Source organism: Oncorhynchus kisutch, linkage group LG20 (genome assembly GCF_002021735.2).
Source record: "Oncorhynchus kisutch isolate 150728-3 linkage group LG20, Okis_V2, whole genome shotgun sequence".
NCBI lineage: Eukaryota > Metazoa > Chordata > Actinopteri > Salmoniformes > Salmonidae > Oncorhynchus > Oncorhynchus kisutch.
The window spans coordinates 52,396,766-52,411,697 of NC_034193.2; the positions used below are offsets into that span (position 1 = coordinate 52,396,766).

Consider the following 14,932-nt stretch of genomic DNA (forward strand, 5'->3'; position numbering starts at 1 on the left):
GTGTGTGTGTGTGTGTGTGTGTGTGTGTGTGTGTGTGTGTGTGTGTATTTCTGGCCGTTGGGACACAGTGTGCTTGTGTGTCACACTGATGCTCCTCACATTACTATTAATCCTCTTTGCCAGGAAAGATGGGAGGGAGGAAGGAGAGGAAAGAAGGAGAGGAGATGGGGAACACTAGAATACTGAAGCTATTTGTGTTTGTATCTGTGTAGAGTTTGACGGACTCGTTTTAAAAGTTTCGTTCGGTACAGTACTGGACGAAGGGAGGAAGGGAGGAACACTAAAATACTGAAGAGATTTATGTTGCAGAGTTGTAGCTGTGTTTATAGGAGTACAGGACAGAGTCGTAATGATCAGTGTGTTCTGTGCTAAGATGTGTCCTGTAATAAATCATATTTTGGGGAGTTTTCTACATGTTTATGGTTTATATGTCATATAATATATGTCTACTTTTAAACTGCATAAGTCATCTGCCAACTTGATTGAAATATATATTTTTTCCCCTCAATTTCACCGGTGTTCCATTTATGACCATGTGTGTGAATTATGTTTCACCATTAGACCAGAAAGAGCACAACAAAAGTTTTTAAAAATCACATGAAACAATACTTTTAATTTATGTTTTTTTCAACATCCTTTTATTTTTCAATGTTTTCAATCTTTCAACAATCAGAATGAATTGTTGTCATTATAACCATTGCATTACCCATTTCTGGAAAATCAATTTCCTTAACCATCCGGCAAACCACAAACGTTGAACAATATCACAGAGTACAAATGTCAAGGGATCGGGACATGAGTAAAATACATACATTACAGTATCACAATCAGGAAGATACAAGGGGACGGAAAAAACACAATAACCCCCCAAAAGAACTGAATCAAATAGAAAATAATAATCAAATAATAATAATAACAGTATCCAAGAGAGATAGAGAACTATACATTTATACAGAACGGCCAGTAGGCAGGCACGTGGATGTGAGACGTTTAACTAGTACAGCCTGTATGATCCACAGCTGATAAAGCAACTCAATGTAAAGGCCAAGATTGGGGATTGGTTCTTTTGACCTATGAAAAGTAGAGGCACCTTTGAGTGAGAAGAGAGTCGTTTCCCCCATTGCTTCTCAAGTGCAATTACTACTTGATTCCTATGATCAGTAAGTCTAATGAATTGAGAATTTGTTGCGCTCTGTATTGCAATGTACTTTTGTATTCATGGTTTTACCGTTCAAAAAGTGTAGTGTGTAGTCTTGTGATATGTTCGTAACTGGCCTTAACAGGGGCTTTCTGTGTGTGTGTGTGTGTGTGTGTGTGTGTGTGTGTATGTGTGTGTAAGAGGTCAGTAAAAGGTCAATTGACGGTAGGTTGCTCCAGGCATTTGCTAGTGACATGGAATCTAAAAGAAAGAGTTTCTTGCAGCGGTGGTTCATACAGACATTTTTTAAGAAAACAACTTGAGGCATTTCATTGACATTGAGAACGGACTGTACAAAAACTCACAAGGACAAACTGATAGCTTCTCTTTTTCCACTTCCATTTCTCCTTGTTATTTTTTTCTTGTTTTTCATTTTTTTCTTTGTAAAATATATTTAAATATATGTACATTTATATATCACAGTTATTTACAATCCAAGTGCTTGAAAAATGATTAGGTGTGCTATTCTGCATTAAGCAGGGATAGGTGTTTAGAGAGTAACGGAAACTGGTACAGCTGTTTTGTTGGTGGGGAGGAAGAATGGAACTCATTGTCAGGGGGGTTGGACGTGTTTCTTTGGTCATGGGAATGTTCCCAGAATGCCTTACCACCCACAAAGCAATTGGCCACTTGAGAGTTCAAACCAGAGCCTGAAAACAGCCTTCCATTTTAACGTTCATTCTAACCTTCCATTGTGATGTGATGTTTGTCTTTTCCTGAAGGAAAGAAAATGTGAGTTCCATCCATTCCATTCCCCTCCTTCTTTTCACTCCACCACATTTGCTGAACCAATACGTGATCTATTATTATCATTGTTCATGGATTGGATAAATGGATGGAGTGAGGGAAGAGTCCATATAAAAACATGGCGACACAGTGAACCAAGTCTTTTGAATCTGTCTGTGGTGATTGTGAACATCACTTTGACTGTCCTTGTTATTATTATCATCATCATCGAAGAGGAGTGTCTGTTGGCATAGTGGTGGGTGAAAAGGAGCGAGACACCTGATGATGAAGCAAAACTGAGGTTGGTTGTTGGTCGCAGTATCTCAAAGAGTCTTTGGTGCTCCCTTATTCACACCTCTTATTCTTCCTCCCTGCGCTGGATCCCTTTTTGCATTCCTTCCACACCTCCTCTCGTTCTCTTGCTTCCCTCTGCTAGCAGAATTCTGACTCGTTCCCCGCCTCTTTGTTTTCCCCATTGCTATGGCCGCCTTGTTGGTGGTTGCTAGGCAGGGCCAGGTAGGGATGCTGGGGATGAGAGGGCGGGGGGGATGTGGAGGAGGCGGGGCTTCTGTTTGGCACCTCCCCCTGATTGGACAGCGCTCTGTATTTCAGGCGGAGCTTGTGGGGCAGGTAGGTGGCCTGATCGTCTCCACTCTGACTCTGTGGCACCGCCATCTGTGATGTCGCCCTCTGGTTGTAGCTTCCGACCTCGGAAGAGGAAGATGACGGTGACTCATCATCGCTAGTGGAACCACCTTCTTTGTCTGAGCTCCTTTGATCACCATCACTGGACGAAGTGTCTTTCCCAGATTGGGACTCTGTGTAGAAGCCCTCTCCGGCCCTGGGGCCGCCCTCGTAAGTGAGCACTGGGGGCTCCTCCTCATCCAGGGTACTGAGATAGGCGTTGTTGATGTGGTGCTGGTTGGAGGAGTGGCTTGACTTGTTGCCTTCTTCTCTACTGTGGTGGAGGAGCTCTGGGGCGAATCCTTCCTTGTGGCCGCCATCTTGGGTCTGATAAGGGCTGTACTGGCTTCTCTGTGTCTCCTGATGTCTTTGCTGCTCCTCGCGGGCTCGGTACCTTTGGACCTCCTCTGTGATGGTCTCTGTGTTCTCGGACTGGCTGCTTTGTTGGACCTGGGACTGTTGTTGTTCCATGTCCTCTGCTTGCCTCTGGTTCTGGCTCTCCATATAGGAGGAGCTGGGGGAGCGGTACATCTGGATCACACTCCTCTGGGCTGGGGCCGCTACCTGCTGGGGTGCTGGGCTGGCAGACTCCTCGCGGTAGTTGTTCTGGTGGTTGTGGTGGAAGTCCATGGCACAGTCGGCCTCTTGGGACCTGTGTTGGTGGCCACCGTTGAAGGAGATCCCAGTGGGGAGACCAGCATCCATGTCAGTGTCGTTGGACTCCATCTTGATCTCATAGCCCATGGGCTCAGGGCTGGAAGAGTCGTCAGACATGCACCCGTCGGAGAGGGATCCTCTTGGGGAGTATTTCGGGAGTGGGGTGTGGCGTTCCCCTCTGGTGGACTGTTCTGCTTCGGACGAGTCGGAGTTCAGCAGAGTGTTACCACAGGCACTGGAGTACCCGCTACTGGAGAAGTAGGGGTTACCAGCACTGGACTGTCCGTTTCCGCTGTTGGAGAGCTGCTGGCTCTTCTCCATGTAGGAAGCAGTGCTGATGAGGCCGAAGCGAAGCTTCAGCTGCAGGAGTTCCGTCTTCAGACGGCTGTTCTCATCATTCAGCGCCATCACACGGTTCTCCAGCACCATGTCGTTCATCCTCCTCTTCTCTCTGGAACGCTTGGCCGCCTCGTTGTTCTTGCGCCGCTTCTCCCAGTAGGAGGCGTCCTTCTTTTCGTCGGAGATGAACTCCCGCTTGCGACGGCTGGACATGCTGTTCTTTGAGCCGCCTTTGGTCTGGCGGCGCGGGACGTCATCGTCACCGGGTCTGGGAGACAGTGGCGGGAGGCTCTCGCTGTAGTTAGAGTATGAGTCTATGTCCAGGTCATTGTTGTTGTTGGGAGATGCAAAGTGAAGATTCAGGCTTTCCATTGTTGAGTCCTTTTGACCAGATTGGTGATCTGGCATTAAGGCCAAATGGGGGTAAGGGAGAGGACGAAAGTTCGCTGGAGAGAGAACTTATTTGTATTAGCTTTCTCTTTAAGTCGCAGGATCTGCAAAAAACTCGGGGTGATGTATTTGTGCTTCTCTAAGGCTGAACCTCATTGGTTAAATTACGTGACAAAGTTTTGTGAAATGTGAGTTTCAAAGTAGGTTCTTCTGTATTCCTTGAAGTCTCTAGGATGCAGAAGTGAAGTAGGTCAGTTGGTCTACTGGAATACTTTTTCTTGTAGGCTGGGATCGCTCACGAGGAAACACACTATAGAAAGAGAGAGAATAAGAGAGAGAACATTCATTAGTTACCATAAATACTATGCCTTCCCACTGTGACATACATTAGGCATTCAATGTATTTCAATGCTACTGTACAATGGTGATGATCGAGACAGAACATACAGACCTAGAAACTCATGATGTGATTAGTTCAGGGTATTCTGGAGTTCACATGACTTCATAACTGCGAATCTGACACTTGATCCAAACTGCAATGGATCTGCCATCACTCATACACTGGCATGTCACCATTTGCTTGTGCCCAGAAAGTATACGAGCTACTATGACATAATCATAACATTATGTAAGAAAATGTTTCATCTTGGATTTGAATCTGAACATTCCTTTTGATCACCTTTCACAATCCCTCATACTCAAAAGGAGTTTCCTTTTCTAGACGTAACCCTTATTGGAGGTCTGTGGAGGAGAAGGCGGGGTATTGAGGTGGGCCAGCCTGGGGGTATACAGAGAGGGAGGGTGAGTAAGGCAGCAGCACGACCGGTACCCTACCCACTCCACTCACAGGGATATAGGTCAACTCTGCTCAGAGGCTGCTAGGCGGCAGGTAGCCTAGTGGTTAGAGCGTTGGGCCAGTAACCGAAAGGTTGCTGGATTGAATCCCCGAGCTGACAAGCTAAAAATCTGTCGTTCTGCCCCTGAGCAAGGCAGTTAACCCATTGTTCCCCGGTAGACCGTCATTGCAAGTAAGAATTGGTTCTTAACTGACTTGCCAAGTTAAATAAAGGTTCAATCAAATAAAACAAATAGGCGGGTTGTGCAGGTAAGAGAGGTTCTGAGCTGTCTAAAGCGCTCTCTGTACAGTGTTGTGTAACAGCGCTGCACCAGACAGTCACATAAGAGGGCCAGTCTGACCTAGTGCCAGGGCTGCGGTTACTGAGCGACGGGCATTCAGGGAGGGAGAAAGGGAAGGAGCGCAAACCATCTATGTATCGACCTCTAATAATGTCCCTCTATAACCTTTATCAGTTGCCAGGCGGGATATTTTTTAAATGTAGCTATGAGGTCACATTGGTCTCTTATGGCACAATTGACCTCTTTGATGAATTGTCTATCCATCAAAGAGGTCAACTCAAAGAATCACTAACTTGTGACTTATTGCTGTGTCATAACAGTGGGCTGATGTCCTGAAGCTGACATATGACTTGTTATTCAACTGGCTGTGATTCCCCAACGGCACCAGAGGAGAGAGCCAAGGTCTCTTTTCCTTTATAAAATGCCAGCTAGAGAGGCTGCCAGGTATTACACAACCACAGTTAGTTAGTATGTATCGAGTGCATTCTGTGCCCCTACCGACGGGAAACATTGCTCAACATCCCCTTTTCTCACAAGTCACCAACATCGGTCGGTGGTGTTGCTGCATAAGCAGTTCAGTTGACTCATCGAGATGTTACATAACGTAAATGCGCTAATTCCAGATCTGTTGCGCTGATGATTCAGAGACATTAATTATGCATCACTTAACAGGGCAGTGTGTCCTATCTAGATGTTCTATTTCTCCACTAGAAAAACAGATCTGCGAGGATTCAACTTAATAATCTATCTAGGTCATTACTGTGTTACAATTACTAGTTCATTATTTTTTAACTCCCTGAGCCAACAAGACTGCATCAGTCAAAACATTGACAGAGTCCGTTGCCGTTTGTGATTCTGATAACAGATCAAACAGAGCGCTGAGGTAATCATGATGGCCTGTTCTGATTGGTTGCTGTCTTATTGATTCAAATTTTAGTCAAACAGGAAAACCTGTAGATCAGTAACAGAAGCTTTTGGTCAGATATTGTTATCTTATTTTATCTCTTTTTCTATAGATTCAAAATTGTTTCTAATGTTAGGTATTTAATCTGTTAATTTCTGGTATTTGCTACCACTATCAGGCTACCACCACTATATCTAACAATAGCTCAAGTAAGACTAAATAAGGTCTGGTTTTATTTTTGGGATCTGATCTAAAGCTGTCTCTACTCCGTCTGTCACTGACACACTAACTGAACTCAGCCCAAGTAGAGTACGTTCTAGCCACTTCATTTGGCTATAGAGCTTGTCTGGGTTACACAACCTGACCTAGTCTCAACCTTGTCATAACAACCTGACCTAGTATCAACCTCATCAATAACAACCTGACCTAGTATCAACCTTGTCATAACAACCTAGACCAAGTCTCAACCTCCTCATAACAACCTGACCTAGTCTCAACCTCCTCATAACAACCTGACATAGTCTCAACCTCGTCATAACAACCTGACCTAGTCTCAACCTCGTCATAACAACCTGACCTAGTATAAACCTCATCATAACAACCTGACCTGGTATCAACCTTGTCATAACAACCTGACCTAGTCTCAACTTCATAACAATATAGATCTAGTCTCAACCTCATCATAACAACTTGACCTAGCTTCAACCTCATCATAACAATCTAGAGTATGACCATTTTATTGCATAATAATACTAGTTTACAGTATATCTTTCTCACAGTGGCAGGTCCCTTCCTCCTTTCCTCATTTGCATAATAGTTTTAGTGGTTACACCTTCCAGGACACATTTCGCTGTCTTTTTTTTCACAGTGGGAGACAGCCAAATAGGAATTCCCTCCTATTTTGTTCGGCTGTCTTTCTTTCCCCCAAAGAATCACCACAGCCACCACATGAGCCATCTCTTTCTCTGTCTCGGTTTTGGTTTTCGCCCAGACACAATACTAGAGGGTGTAGTATGTTTTAGAAACAAAGTAGCGAGGGAAAACTAGAATGTCAGGAATGTCACAATGTTTCCACTCATCGATCAAAAGAAGGGAGAGAGAGAGCGCCAATGCGTGTCCCACTGACCTAAAAACGGAGCGCTGCGCATTTTCCTCTACCTCACTGATATGGTACTGGTACTCCCTGTATATAGCTTCATTCTTGTGTATTTTATTCCTTGTGTTTTTTTATACTCTGCATCGTTGGGAAAGGGCTCATAAGTAAGCATTTCATGGTAAAGTTCTATCCGGCGCACGTGACAAATAAATGTGATTTGATTTAAACAGAGCTTGCTCTCTGCCTTTGACTGCGTGCCATAAAATAGGTAAATAGAGCTGGAGAGGGAGGAAAATGGATAGGTGGGAGGGATTACAGAGCGCTCTAAAAATAGAGTGATAGAGAAGGGGTATTGGGGAGGAAGGCTGACGAGAAGGGCTTAGATGAATTCAATTGGTGGACACGACATTAAAGGAATTTTACAGACACTGCGGTACGTTGTAAAAAACATTTTTTTTTAAACTTGAAGAGCCTACGTCAGCAGCGCAAAATCGGATTATAAAACCCCTGATGATTGATACGCAACACGAATTCCTGGATACTATATTTGACACCGAGAGGGGTCTCTATGCTACTCTATCTCTATGCAGACGATAAATAGCATGCATTAGATACTTTAAAAAAAATAAGCATTGACGTCAGAAGGCACACACCCATGTTCCATGTCAAAATCCGACATAACATATTTCATAGAGCTGTGAGGACCGGGCTGATGTGCTAGTGTTCTGAATGTCATTGTGACAAGTTTACAAAGCAGAGCTTGCCTAATGCTGAAATATTAGCCACACCTACAGGTCACACACTGGAGGTCAGAGTGAGTACATTTTAGAGGTTGAATTCTCTCTGTAATATTGAGGTAAATACTGGATGCTATAGCCAAATTATCATTCCAAAGGGATAATACAAAGAAAAAAGCATTGAAGATTTTCAAAAGCAAGAATCTCCCTTGCTTCCCACACAATTATCAAGCTGTAGGAATGACTCACTCACAGCTAGGATTTCACCACCAGCGAGTTTAGCTGGGGGGAGATGTTAAAGACGGATGGGAAATGTTAGCACAGCCAAAGCCGTTCTCAGGCGTTTCACCATCACCTTTGACCCCCCAAAGGCAAGACTGAGTAATGCAAAGCATCCCTTTTCCCCTCAATCTCCAAGACATGATGAGCCACCCACATAAATGGACATGTGGTGGAGAGGCCGGTCAGGGTGCCTCCATTTTAGGTTCTGGCTTTGTCTTCTAAGAAAAGGCACCTAGAATCTAGGGAGACATTCCAGGTCAACTCTGAGTTCTATATAAGCATGTCGTCCTCTCTGTCACATGGGCTTGGGGACTAGGCTACCCCCTTGTTTTCCATCTGCAACTAGAGAAATGCACATTCTTTATGTTCAATTTTCCTTATCAATGTTCTTATCAATGTCCATTTAGGATGTACTTATCGTCATTTGAATAGGCCAATACGTTCCAACTGACCAATATAGATTGCACCAAACCTGTGCCAAACATCTCTAATCCCTCTACAACTTCCTACCCATAAAGATCTGTAATACTGCAACATGGACTTCTGCTCTCCATTCACTTGCAATAAAATGAGGGGTGTTGTTTGCTAGGTGTAAGTCCAAGCATCCTTCAAGGTTATAGCCTAGATTAAAGTACCCTAAAAGTGACTTCACTATCGGGCAGCCAAAGTGTTCCGCTGCTTCAGATTCCACAGAGGCTATATCTAAGAGTGGCAGGAGTCAGCTAAGTACTACGAGCCCCCAACACGTTTACCTTCTAGTGTTTTTATATATGGCCGGCTTGTACCAGGCAGGTACACACTTAATCAGAATTCGCTCAAAGAGGCTGTGTGGCAAAGTCAAAGAAACGCCCTCCTGATTATGTTTCATGTCACAGTGAACCGAGTTGCAGACCAAAATGTAGCTCTGAGTCTTTCCACACATCCTGCTTTCCTCCAGTCTGAGTTAGACTGGTTTGTCCAATATTCACATTGGGAAAGAAAGGCTGTTCTGTAAACAGACCAACTGGCAGCAGCCTAAAAGGCTCTGTGACTGCTGCTCTGCCGACTGAGGGGTTTCCCTCTATTGCATCATGTCCTGGAGTTGGACAACGCAACACACACAAGCCCTGTTTTGGGTTATTATCTTAATTACGCAATAGAGCTCGTCCCATTAAGATCCCATGGGAACAAGCAACTTTATAGACTGGCAGAAAATACCGGAATTATACCACCAGGTATAATTACACCTAAATAGGATTTGAGTGTTTTGTTTGAGTACAGATTTTGCAAGAAATATATAAATAGCAAATATAGTTGTACTGACTGGTGGATGACTGTAACGCATTCTGCTTAGGCTATGGGAAATCACGTACAGGCTAGTGTTAAACATTAAACATATGGCCGGTGAAAACCTCAGGGCACAAGTCTCGATTGGCAACACCTGCTTTTACTTTGCAACAGGTCAATTAAATACAAATACCTCTAGATTTAAAAAAAAGGGGGAAAAATGAAAAAAGAAATACATGTGATATTCCTAATTGTTAAATATCAAGGCACATGCTTGCAGATCTCTGTCTATGAATTAATTCTGCAAACTTTCCCCCAGCCCCCATGAAAGACCATGATTCTATTCATTCTCCTCCTCTCATTCTACTGCGTAGCTTACTAGTGCATAGCTATTATGTCATATGCCATACCACCCCTCAGCCCCCCTCAAAATAACTCTATGGACTGCTTATAGATGTGTAATAACATGATTATAACTATCCTTTGTGCCAAAATTCCATGACATCTAGTTTTGACCAAATATTTATCACATAAAATGACTAATGGCATAGAATGGATGCAAACGCAAGACTTATAGCTAGTAATCGCTCTTGTTCCAAGTTCCAGAGAAAAGCTACACGTGACGGCCGAACATCTTCGACAGGCACATGGAATGTCTGAGGGTCTGACTTACAACACGACAAAAGGAGGTCACCGATAGGAACGACATCAATAATGACGAACTTGCCTGCACCAATAGACAATTTATTGCACTAAAATAAAAAAGAATGTTCTATTCGTTTTCAGTATACTTTGCCTATAATTAACCTACCTATATATTATTAGATTTATCAAGGCTATTAATGACAACTTCATAAATAAAATATAGGTCACACACCTGCTTTTTAGATTTAGCAACATGTCAATAAAACAAATATTTTAAAGTAAAGAAATAAAAAACGTCTTTTAAACTACAATAACTCCAGACAATGTTCTTCACAGCAAGAGGCCACCCCCAAAAACGGTTTGATTTTCCAATCTATTGCACAGTGGATTTACTACCCATCCATTGAACAAATACCATGAGGGAAAAAACGCCCGACCTGACATTGAGCGCATTGAGCAATGTGAATCGGCTTCTCTTTACAACAACATCCACCACTTTACAATACAGTGCCTTGATTAAAACTGAGAATGTTCTAAGCTTGAGAAATATACAGTATGAATGAATAATTGGGAAAGGGAACTGGTTTAAAATAAACCACAATGACTACAAATAAGTCAAAGTCACACATACAGTGGCTGTCTACCGGTAGGGGCGAGTCGCCCGCATGTGAACAATACCCATACCTAAAAGCATAATGAGAATCTGAATTCGCAACAGTGTTGCACTTTTAAACAAATATCAAATTCTAAATAATTTGCTATCCAGCATTCAAACCAATCGAACATTTCCGCACAGAATTAAGCACATCAATAGGACTCCAACGCACCTTTTACGAACAAGTGACGTGTCTCCAGCAAAAAATGCACAATGCCGGACACAAAGCAATCGCTTTCCGCAGTTGAAGTTGGCTCGTATCCTCTATTTCTTTCAGCAGAAATGGTCAAATAGCTAGATGTTTCATTTGTCTGAGAGAATTAAAAAAGCGCTCGATAGCAGCTCTAGCTCCTCTTACTTGCTCTGAGGTCAGTCTGTCTGGTTGTATCTTACTAGAAGCAGTGTCTCCCCCTTTTGCGTTGAGTCCCGACTGTTATGTTGGGCGCTTGCTCCAGTTTCTCTCCCTCTCCCCTCTAGAATGTGTGTTAGTGGGTCAGTGGTTGCGTAACAGCTCATAGGCTGCCTCGTCACGTCTTTTTTGTTGGCGCGCGCGCTCCCTGTTTGCCCCCACGGTAATGATACCTATTGCTTCGACCTGATGCAACACAATTTGGCAGGACCGGGCCACCGGACCAGTAGTATCTGAATTGACTAGCGCCAGACAGAATCAGAATGAGATTTCGGTCAAAGATTTGGTTAGGTTGGCCAAAGGGCGAGGTGAAGATAAATAGCCTAAAGCTTGTTTAGCCTACCTGTGCGTGTGTATGTACACATTTTATTATACTTGTAAGTACCAGAAGTCCTTACAAGAATAGTAAACCAACAAAAATTCAGAGAAGTGAGGCCATTTTGCTTTACTTGCAAAAAATGATTTTAGGTTTAGGGTTTAAAGTTAGAATTAGGGTTGGGGTTAGGATTAAGATTAGGATTTAGGGATTGGGATTACTTTAAGGGTTAGCGGTTAGGGAAAATAGGATTTTTAATGGAAATCAATTGTTCGTCCCAAAAAAGTCCTCACAAGGTGTGTGTGTGTTTGTGTGCAAGATACAAGATTCTATACAAGATATGCCATACCATATGTGATAATTAATTCAAGGATGATGTCATCATTGTCTTAGCTAGCTCTCTCTTAGCTAGCTCTCCCAATCAACACCTGTGATTACTTTATGCCTCGCTGTATGTCTCTCTCAAATGTCAATATGCTTTGTATACTGTTGTTCAGGTTAGTTATCATTGTTTTAGTTTACAATGGAGCCCCTAGTTCCACTCATCATACCTCTGATACCTCCTTTGTCCCACCTCCCACACATGTGGTGACCTCACCCATTATAACCAGCATGTCCAGAGATACAACCTCTCTTATCATCACCCAGTGCCTGGGCTTACCTCCGCTGTACCCGCTCCCCACCATACCCCTGTCTGCACATTATGCCCTGAATCTATTCTACCACGGCCAGAAATCTGCTCCTTTTATTCTTTGTCCCCAACGCTCTAGGTGACCAGTTTTGATAGCCTTTATTCCTCCTCTGTTCCTTGGGTGATGTGGTGATAAACCCAGGCTGTCCCCAGGGCACCCTCATTTGTTGACTTCTGTGATCGAAAAAGCCTTGGTTTTATGCATGTTAACATCAGAAGTCTCCTCCCTAAGTTTGTTTTACTCACTGCTTTAGCACACTCCGCCAACCCTGATGTCCTTGCTGTGTCTGATTCCTGGCTTAGGAAGGCCACCAAAAATTCGGAGATTTCCATACCCAACTACAACATTTACCATCAAGATAGAACTGCCAAAGGGGGAGGAGTTGCAATCTACTGCAGAGATAGCCTGCAAAGTTCTGTCATACTTTCCAGGTCTATACCCAAACAGTTTGAACTTCTCTACAGAAATAGGTCTCTCACTGTTGCCGCCTGCTATCGACCCCCCTCAGCTCCCAGCTCTGCCCTGGACACGATTTGTGAATTGATCGCCCCTCATCTAGCTTCAGAGATTGCTCTGTTAGGTGACCTAAACTGGGATATGCTTAACACCCCGGCAGTCCTACAATCTAAGCTAGATGCCCTCAATCTCACACAAATCATCAAGGAACCCACCAGGTACAACCCTAAATCCGTAAACATGGGCACCCTCATAGACATTATCCTGACCAACTTGCCCTCTAAAATACACCTCCGCTGTTTTCAATCAGGATCTCAGCGATCACTGCCTCGTTGCCTGTATCCGCTATGGGTCTGCGGTCAAACGACCACCCCTCATCACTGTCAAATGCTCCCTGAAACACTTCTGCGAGCAGGTCTTTCTAATCGACCTGGCCCGGGTATCCTGGAAGGATACTGACCTCATCCCGTCAGTCAAAGATGCCTGGTCGTTCTTTAAAAGTAATTTCCTCACCATCTTAGATAAGCATGCCCCGTTCAAAATATGCAGAACTAAGAACAGATATAGCTCTTGGTTTACTCCAGACCTGACTCCCCTTGACCAGCACAAAAACATCCTGTGGCGGACTACAATAGCATTGAATAGTCCCAGCGATATGCAACTGTTCAGGGAAGTCAGGAACCAATACACGCAGTCAAAGGCTAGCTTTTTCAAGCAGAAATTTGCATCCTGTAGCTCTAACTCCCAAAAGTTTTGGGACACTGTAAAGTCCATGGAGAACAAGAGCACCTCCTCCCAGCTGCCCGCTGCACTGAGGCAAGGTAACACGTCACCACCGATAAATCCATGATAATAGAAAATTTCAATAAGCATTTCTCAACGGCTGGCCATGCCTTCCTCCTGGCGACTCTAACCTCGGTCAACAGTCCCCCCCCCACCCCTACTCGCCCAAACCTCTCCAGCTTCTCCTTCACCCAAATCCAGATAGCAGATGTTCTGAAAGAGCTGCAAAACCTGGACCCGTACAAATCAGCTAGGCTAGACAACCTGGACCCTCTCTTTCTAAAAGTGACCGCCGCCATTGTTGCAACCCCGATTACCAGCCTGTTCAACCTCTCTTTCGTAACGTCCGAGATCCCTAAAGATTGGAAAGCTGCCGCGGTCATCCCCCTCTTCAAAGGGGGTGACACCCTAGACCCAAACTGTTACAGACCTATATCCATCCTGCCCTGCCTATCTAAAGTCTTCGAAAGCCAAGTTAATAAAAATATCACTGACCATTTCGAATCCCACAGTACCTTCTCCGTTGTGCAATTCGGTTTCCGAGCCGGTCACGGGTGCACCTTAGCCACACTCAAGGTACTAAACAATATCATAACCGCCATCTATAAAAGACAGTACTGTGCAGCCGTTTTCATCGACCTGGCAAAGGCGTTCGACTCTGTCAATCACCGCATTCTTAACGGCAGACTCAATAGCCTTGGTTTTTCTAATGACTGCCTCGCCTGGTTCACCAACTACTTTGCAGACAGAGTTCAGTGTGTCAAATCAGAGGGCATGTTGTCCGGACCTCTGGCCGTCTCTATGGGAGTACCACAGGGTTAAATTCTCAGGCCGACTCTTTTCTCTGTATATATCAATGATTTCGCTCTTGCTGCGGGCGATTCCCTGATCCACCTCTACGCAGACGACACCATTCTGTATACTTCTGTCCCTTCCTTGGACACTGTACTATCTAACCTCCAAACGAGCTTCAATGCCATACAACACTCCTTCTGTGGCCTACAACTGCTCTTAAACGCTAGTAAAACCAAATGCATGCTTTTCACCCGTCAGCTGCCCGCACCTGCCCCCCCCGACTAGCATCACCTAGAATATGTCCACATATTCCGACCTAGAATATGTGGACAACTATAAATACCTAGGTAACTGGTTAGACTGTAAACTCTCCTTCCAGACTCATATTGAACATCTCCAATCCAAAATCAAATCTAGAATCTGCTTTCTATTTCGCAACAAAGCCTCCTTCACTCACGCTGCCAAACTTACCCTACCGATCCTTACCGATCCTCGACTTCGGCGATGTCATCTACAAAATAGATTCCAATACTCTACTCAGGAAACTGAATGCAGTCTATCATAGTGCCCTCCGTTTTGTTACCAAATCACCTTATACCACCCACCACTGCGACCTGTATGCCAGACCCACTGGCTCCAGGTCATCTATAAGTCTATGCTAGGTAAAGCTCCGACTTATCTCAGCTCACTGGTCACGATAACAACACCCACCCGTAGCACACGTTCCAGCAGGTATATCTCACTTATCATCCCCGATGCCAACAC

At 44.2% G+C, this 14,932-nt stretch overlaps 1 protein-coding gene across 2 annotated transcripts; it reads right to left on the reverse strand.

Annotated features, from left to right (window-relative positions):
* Positions 1 to 608: 608 nt before the first annotated feature.
* LOC109876285 (probable WRKY transcription factor protein 1) lies at positions 609 to 11,196 on the reverse strand. 2 transcript variants are annotated; one of them, XM_031799384.1, is made up of 2 exons: positions 11,075 to 11,196; positions 609 to 4,304 (listed from the first exon to the last, which is right to left on the reverse strand). In XM_031799384.1, exon 2 carries the CDS (start codon positions 4,010 to 4,012, stop codon positions 2,357 to 2,359), a length of 1,656 nt encoding a protein of 551 aa, XP_031655244.1. In that variant the 5' UTR covers positions 4,013 to 4,304; positions 11,075 to 11,196; the 3' UTR covers positions 609 to 2,356. The 2 variants fall into 2 exon arrangements, with proteins under 2 accessions (XP_031655244.1, XP_031655243.1); XM_031799383.1 differs by having other exon boundaries at positions 10,889 to 11,196.
* Positions 11,197 to 14,932: the final 3,736 nt, after the last annotated feature.

What these genes read in the sequence shown, in the direction of transcription:
- LOC109876285 (XM_031799384.1), bottom strand. Translation starts at nt 4,012, where the DNA reads ATGCCAGATCACCAATCTGGTCAAAAGGACTCAACAATGGAAAGCCTG.